We start from the raw sequence: 8,175 nt of genomic DNA, 5'->3' as shown, positions 1-8,175 counted from the left end.
ACACGGGAAAGCGAACTTCCGGTTACGCTACAGGACGAATATCATAATAAAAGCACGTAAAAAATGCCCGGATGTGTATTTAATCCAACGTTTACGTTTTTTGTTGTTACATAGATATATACTGTATATGCTGCAATATATATATATATTAGTATATGAACTTTTGAGTAATGTTCTGAGGGCAGGGGGTTTTGGAAGAATGATAAAGCAATGTCATAATTTTGATGAAATCAATTAAAGAGAAGAGAAATATTGCATTTGAGTAAATGTATCATCTCTGCTGAATTAAAGAAAAGAAAAGAAAGAAATATAGCTATTAAAAACGAATGTCTTTTCTCATGTATCAGGACTTTTGACTCTGTCCTGCGAGTGGCGCCATAAAGCACAGCGACAATACAAGTTATGAAACTTTTTTCCTCAACTAATTGTACAAATGAATGCATTATTATATACCAGTCAGTTGAACAGCAAAAGCCTGAAGGCTGCATTCATAACCATATACCGTGCGGCCCTGTTTTAGTCTGTCCTCGGTTTTCTAATGAGAAACGTGTGCCAAATGAGTTCAGCTCAGCACAAACAGAGTGGCTTCACAAACCTGCATCGACTCCACTGTCACAGTCAGTCTGCTAGGGCCAGTTTGGAGGCTGAATGAGAGGAAAGAGTGAAAAAAGTGCTCGAGAACCACCACAGATTCAGCTCCTTGGTTTTAAGGCTTTGCTGCTTTGAGGTAAGGTACATTTTTGTAAACACTGGCTTTTCAATTGAAGTTAATTAATTACAGTTATTTACAATTTAAATTCAATTTAAAATCTTATCCCATTCCTGTGTACATGAAATTTTAAATAATTGTATTTATTGTGCATACACTGTGCCATACTGTATTTTATATACATTTATTTATTTATTTAAACAATATTCTAGATTCTACAATTTATTTAGCGTCTCAGATTGGTGAGTTTGTTGGAAACACATTTTATAGTTCATTTTTAGACAAATAAATGTGTTTAATTTTAGGTTAATAGTTTGAACTTGATCTACAGTGGTTACATTTAGTATGACTCCAAATCAAATGTGAAATAATAAATCATAAAAATGCTGGCTGGCATCTGTAACAGGCGAGACTATGTTATGTTACTAGTTAAACTTTTAAGTGATGTCACGCTGTCAATATTTAACAGTGAAGTAGATTCAATATTATTATAAATGAACTCTGTTTGTTGCAGTGTTTTTAGCATCATTGAGATACTATTATAGTTAACATTTTGATTTCGTTTTTATATCTTCTGTTTTAACTTTAGTCATTTTGTTAGTCATATATTTTAGTACATAAAATTAAAATAAAGGACTTTTAGTTTTAGTTAACTGTAATAACGCTGGTTTAATGTTGATCATTTTTGTATTGTTATTCTTGATTTGAAGTATTTCATGTTTTTCAGGTGAGATGTCAAGCAACTATATCATCCAACTCGCTCAAATAATCTATACTAATTTGATCTAAAATTCATCTATACACACAATCTAAGATTCATTATATCAAGTACCTTCACATGATTCGTTTGCAACAAACAAACTGTAATATATTTTTTGATACGGTTGTGTGATGACAATGGGATCCGTCACTGAAGAAAAGCAGAAAGAGTGTCAGCTGACCTCAGCTCAACTGTTATCCGGAGAAAATGTGCATCAGTTTACACCAGAGACCAGAAGACCCGACAGAACATCAAGCTTCTGCAGCAAGGCATTTTCAGAGTCGGATCCCTTACTTCCCAATGAGTTTTACAGGACAGCATTGGCCTCTGGGACTATATCTCAAATTCATGGCCAGGAGATGCCGAGCGAGTCAGTCCGGGCCATGGTGGTGCAGATCTTGTTTCCGTTCCTCCTGGCTGGTTTTGGGACGGTTCTGGCAGGGATGTTGCTGGATGTAGTGCAGGTGAGTGAGGGAAATGATGATGATGGGGTGGATTTTGGTTAAGCTGACTATAAATGGTTGTTTTTTTGTGTTGATGAATCAGCATTGGGACGTTTTCCGTAATGTGACTGAGATCTTCATCCTTGTCCCACCTCTACTGGGTCTGAAGGGGAACCTGGAGATGACACTGGCATCAAGACTCTCCACCGCTGTAAGATTACTATGTTGTCTATTTACCTATATTGGTTTTTCTGCAAATATGAGAGTTACTTAATTTGAACTTTTTTAATTTAGCGTTATATTGGATATTCAGTTCTTCCAGAACATTTTTCCTATTTTTTTCGATTACCGTTAGTGTTATAATGCTAGCTAAAAGTTCATCTTTAAAAAAATAATAAAAATTGAATAAACTGTCAAATGTAATCTTCAGCAAATCTCAGAATGATCAAATTTTCATACTGTACTTTGTAATGCTGAACTGCGCAAAATCACTTGTCTTGTAGCATTTTTTATTTATTTAGGCAAAATAGTGTAGAATTCTAATGAACCAATAAATCAGCCAATAAGTAAGACAATAATTATTGACTTGTCATATCATCCATAGTTTTAATTTTGGTGCACCCTTATAAATATTAGCTTGTGAAGCTGGTCAACTAGAATTATATTTCTGAAGATTATCAATGAAGTCTTGCTGGTTAACCTAGTTAAGAAGTCTGGTGGGGACACACAATACTTTCTTTTACATTCATGGTTAAAATATTCTATTATTAATTTAAATTCATTAAATGTGTCTTTGCATCTGAAATCCACAAAATGAAAATAAAGATTCTTTATTCATTATCTATGGTTCCATGAAGAACTAGGAAACTTTCCATTAAAGGTAATTTATAGCAGAAAAAGTTTCTTCAGATTAGTAAAATGTTTATTACACTATTAAAAAAAGGTTATTTTAAGAACTGATTCTTTTGGGAACCCAAAATCGTTCTTCTATGGAATCGCTGCAAAAAAATGTGTGTATTTTTTTTTAAAGTTACAGAAACATGGAAAGATCACAGAATTTTAAATGGGAAATAATAATAATTAATAAATTAATTAATACATATAGTAGAATATATTAATAAATTATGTTTATTATTCATAAATTGCTGCAATATTTAAAAGCCATAGAGTTTTTATAGTAAATACCCAGTTTTCTAGTTATGTTCAGCTCAAACATAACTGAAGTCTGAATTTGCTCTTCTATAAAAATCCCTTTACAATATTCATAAATGACTGGAAAAGTCATGTGAGGCCATTGGTTGAAATGTGTGGGAAGTGTTGTGTTGTGTCTGTGTTCTTTGCCCTGCATCACATGTTGTTTGTCATGGTGAGGAACTTCACACCCTGCTGTGAAGAAAACAGCTCTCAGGGTTATACTTAAATGTTGCGGTTTGAACAAAATTAAAAGGTTTATTAAATTTTTGTTTGTAATGCTTTACATTTCCTGAAATAAATGAATAAAAAGTCATTCAACACTTGAATATCTGTCCTGCAGGTGAATGTTGGCAGAATGAACTCTTCAAGCGAGAGGTGGAACCTGATCATTGGAAATCTCGCCCTCAAACAGGTTAATCCAGCTCATTTGATGCTTGCTTGGTGAAATTCTGTTCTTCAATAAACTCTATTTGTCTCTTAAGGTACAAGCTACAGTTTTGGGTTTCCTGGCTGCTCTGGTAGCCTCAGCTCTTGGATGGATCCTGGAGGAGGAACTCATCATGAACCACGTAGCTCTGCTTTGCTGTTGCAGCGTCGTGACAGCTTTCACATCATCCCTCCTTCAGGGTTTGCATCCCGCTTTTGTTTCGGACCAATTTTTGGCTACTTGAAATAGACCATATATAATCTTTAAATGCTTCATGGGCATCAAATAAGGAGGACATCATCTTTGTGGGTGCTGATCATGAGGTTATTCTCACTGGCTTGTGATCTTGGCCATGCAAACCCATTTTCCATACAGGTCCCGAATATAGACCCAACCTCCTCAGGCCACATAGCTCACATTATCAGCATTTAGCATAAATGGATAAGACTGTCATTATGATTAATAGGAGGAATTCCTTAGTGCTGACAAACATGTTTGTGATATATTTTCAGGTTCTTTGATGAACAGAAAGTTCAAAAGAACAGCATTTATTTAAAATAGAAATCTTTTGCAACATTGTACATGTCTTTACTGTCACTTTTGATCAACTTAATGCATCCTTGCTAGAAAAAAAGTATTAATTTCTTTCAAAACAAGAACTGACCCCAAACCTTTGAATGGTAATGTACATAAAAATGAATTTTTAATTTCACCGCATGATCTATAAATTCAGAATGGATTTGATATATGCACATCTTTCTAGGCATCGTAATGGTTGGTGTGATTGTTGGATCCAAGAAGGTGGGCGTGAACCCTGACAACATAGCCACGCCCATCGCTGCCAGTTTAGGTGACATCATCACACTTGGACTGCTCGCCGTCATCAGTCAAGGCTTCTTTTACTGCATGGGTGCGGATGGAAGACCAGTAACTGGTTAATGACTAGTTGTGGGTTGTTTTTACTCTCTTTAATGCTCTTTTATGCTGTAACTCTCTCTGTAGAGCCTTACCCTTATATTACCTACCTGGTGTGTGTTGTTTTCTTGTGTCTGACGCCGATGTGGGTAATTCTATCATTTCGGCACACTGAAAGCCAAAAACTGTTGCTTTCCAGCTGGGAACCAATAATAACTTCAATGGTGATCAGCAGGTAAATGTTCTCTCTTGGTGCATCAGTATAAGTCTTGCATGTGATGGTGCAACTGTACCAATTACATTGGTACAACCAGCTTATGTTGGTTTTTGTTTCATATCTTCAGCCTTGGAGGACTGATTCTGGACCGTACCATTGCAAATCCAAAGCTGGAAGGAGTTGTTCTCTACAGTCCTGTTATAAATGGTGGGTCAGACTGAACTGATACTATGTTCCAATCAACTAACTGTTTGTTTCAAATTTTGTACATACCTTTTAATTTCAGCCTTTCCTTAAAAGCATAGTTCACCCAAAAATGAAAATTGTGTCATTAATTACTCACCCTCATGTCGTTCCAAACCCGTAAGACCTTTGTTCATCTTCGGACACAAATTAAGATATTTCTGATGAAATCTGAGAGCTTTCTGACCCTGTATAGACAGCAACGCAACTGATACGTTCAAGGTCCAGAAAGGTAGTAAGGACATCGTTAAAATAGTCCATGTGACATCAGTGGTTCAACCTTAATTTTATGAAGCCATGAGAACAAAGAAAACTAAAATAATGAATTTATTCAACCATTACTTCCCTTCCCTGTCAGTCTTCAGCATGTGTTCACAACAGTACCACAATGCATGTGTGTGGTGCTGCTGACGCAGGAGCTGGCATTTTGACGTAAAACGTGGATGTGCTGCGGCTTGTTTACAAGCAGAGGAATGCACACGAAGACTGACACGGAAGAGAAGAAATTGTTGAGTAAAGTCGTTATTTTAGTTTTCTTTGCGCACAAAAAGTATTCTCGTTCTGTTGCTGTCTATGGGAGGATCAGAGAGCTCTCAGATTTCATAAGAAATATCTTAATTTGTGTTCTGAAGATGAACAAAGGTCTTATGGGTTTGGAATGACATGAGGGTGAGTAATTAATGACTGAATTTTCATTTTTGTGTGGACTATCCCTTTAAGGTGTTGGTGGTAATCTGGTTTCCATCCAGGCTAGTCGTATAGCCACGTATCTTCATTTTCACTGTCCACTGGGTGAACTTCCAGACAATGCTAAAGGATATTACTGCCCCTGCCGCAGCTTTTGCTCCACAGGTAACAGATTTCCATCAATGCATTGGAGCTAAACTCTGCAGGAAAGTGTACCTGGTTGAAGGTTTCAGATCGAAGACAAAAAACACTCTTCCTTGCTTCTGACAGGGCCGAATGGAAGATCAGCGCAGGTGCTGCTCACGCTGGCCATCCCGGGTCACCTGGTCTTCATCTACAGCATTTACCTAATACAAGGCAGCCCGGATCCACCCACTGCAGCCTTCGTTTTCTTCTATTTGGGGGCTGCTTTCACACAGGCAAGTGAAAGATTTGTTAGCATAGGTCTTATTAAAGGGATAGTTCACCCAAAAATTCTGTTATTAATTACTCACCCTCATGTCGTTCCAAACCCGTAAGACCTCTGTTCATCTTCGGAACACAAATTAAGATATTTTTGATGAAATCTGAGAGCTCTCTGACCCTCCAATAGACAGCAAGTGTCCTAACACGATCAAGGCTCAGAAACGTAGCAAGGAGATCATTAAAATAATCCATGTGACATCTTTTGGTCAAGTTGGTTCAACCATAACTTTATGAAGCTTCAAGAATACTTTTTGTGCGCAAAGAATACAAAAATAACGACTTTATTCAACAATTCATCTCCTCAACGTCACCCTATAGGGCCATTTTGGAGAGTATCACATACGTAAACAACGTATGTGCGCGGATACATTGTTTACATTCAGATCAAAGCGGAAACAATGTAAACAGTGTATCCGCGTACAGTGCTGCTGACACAGAACAGCATACGTTGTTCACGTATGTGATACTCTCCAAAATGGCCCTATAGAGTGGAGTGGAGGAGACGAATTGTTGAATAAAGTCATTATTTTTGTTTTCTTTGCGCACAAAATGTATTCACACTGCTTCGTAAAATTACAGTTGAACCACTGATGTTACATGGATTATTTTAACCAACTCATTGCTACGTTTCTGAGCCTTGATCGTGTAAGGATCCTTGCTGTCTATGGGAGGGTCAGAGAGCTCTCAGATTTCATCAAAAATATCTTAATTTGTGTCCGAAGATCCGAAGGTCTTAACGGGTTTGGAACAACATGAGGATTACGTGAGTAATTAATGACAGAATTTTCATTTTTGTGTGAACTATCCCTTTAAGGAGAGGTGTGGTATTTTATTCTGAATCTTTCATTCAGGTGTTTCTTCTGCTGAGCATCGCTGATGTTATGGTTCACTGCTTATGGAAGTGCGGCAGAGATCCTGATAGCTTCTCCATCCCGTATCTGACAGCTCTGGGGGATCTTTTGGGCACTGGCTTTCTGACGCTGTGTTTTCTTCTTATGTCACTGGTGACATAGCCTAAACATTAAAATTACATTGTCCGATTTCATTAAACAGATTAGATCTGATCTGTCACCGCTGTCTAATTTGTTGGTTTTAGTGTTGGGCAATATGGTAATTTTTCATATCGTCATATCGCCAGCCTGTGAGATCGCCGATACACGATATTATCGTGCATGGTTGGGTGGGGCAAGAGAGAGACTGTTATAGGCTATTTCAATACTATTTGGTGATTTTTAACCATGCGTGCGTGAGAGAGAGAGAGCCTGGAAGCACCAATAACCGGGGCAATTTGATAATAATAGCCCAATAATAATAGGCCGCCTAATAATAATAATAATATTAGTAATAATAATAATAATAATAATTTATACATTAATAGGAGAATGAGACTAATATCGTCTTGACTATCGACAAAGACATCTGCTATCATTGATATCTCTGACTATCGTCGATACACGATATTATTAGGGCTGCAACTAACGATTATTTTAATAATCGATTAATCTGTCGATTATTTTTTCGATTAATCGATGAATCGGATAAATAAGAAAAGAAAAGCATTCATTTCCAACCCTTTATTCAAAAACAGAACTAAAATCTTTAGAAAGTGCACAAACATGTTGCTCCTTGAACATCCCTGAGCTGTATGCTTTACACATGTATGCTTTACATCTACCAAATATATAGACTTTTTGGGGGGGGGGGGAAGTGCACAAAATTAAATAATTTAACAACACTGCGTCGTTAGCGTTGGTATTGTATCAGACACTTGCACTTAACATTATATGAAAATCAAGCTCAAATGGAGTTAATAATGTTTTTGACCAGAGAATGACGGAGATCATATATAAAGTGTTTTGTCTGTCATTAGAACGGCTGTAACTGTTATCTGAAGCAGCAAGTGCATTATGCTTTCATCAACTTTTACAGGTTATATAACTTTGATTGTAGCTATATGGGCGCTTAGTTTTTTCTTGTTGTTTAATACACTTGGCCAAAATCTCAAATTAAGCGCTTATGCACATAATGCACAGGATATTTAAAACGTATATAGACAGCAAATAACTAATTCTTCTCCACTCTTCAAACACACAAAACATTATCCTTTACTGACAT

The 8,175-nt window shown here is 36.7% G+C and overlaps 1 protein-coding gene across 2 annotated transcripts; it reads left to right on the top strand.

The window, feature by feature from the left end:
* The first annotated feature begins 155 nt into the window (after positions 1-155).
* Positions 156-7,128, top strand: slc41a2a (solute carrier family 41 member 2a). Of its 2 annotated transcripts, none has more exons than XM_058766621.1 (11): positions 156-727; positions 1,437-1,933; positions 2,016-2,123; positions 3,447-3,518; positions 3,589-3,733; positions 4,297-4,443; positions 4,536-4,683; positions 4,793-4,872; positions 5,629-5,760; positions 5,866-6,014; positions 6,912-7,128. In XM_058766621.1, the coding sequence occupies exons 2-11, from the start codon at positions 1,601-1,603 to the stop codon at positions 7,071-7,073; spliced, it is 1,476 nt and encodes a 491-aa protein (XP_058622604.1). In that variant the 5' UTR covers positions 156-727; positions 1,437-1,600; the 3' UTR covers positions 7,074-7,128. The 2 variants fall into 2 exon arrangements, with proteins under 2 accessions (XP_058622604.1, XP_058622605.1); XM_058766622.1 differs by having other exon boundaries at positions 157-727; positions 1,626-1,933.
* Positions 7,129-8,175: the final 1,047 nt, after the last annotated feature.

Source organism: Onychostoma macrolepis, chromosome 25 (assembly GCF_012432095.1).
Source record: "Onychostoma macrolepis isolate SWU-2019 chromosome 25, ASM1243209v1, whole genome shotgun sequence".
NCBI lineage: Eukaryota > Metazoa > Chordata > Actinopteri > Cypriniformes > Cyprinidae > Onychostoma > Onychostoma macrolepis.
The sequence above is the reverse complement of the archived record's forward strand: the minus strand, read 5'-3'. Positions and strand labels throughout refer to the sequence as shown.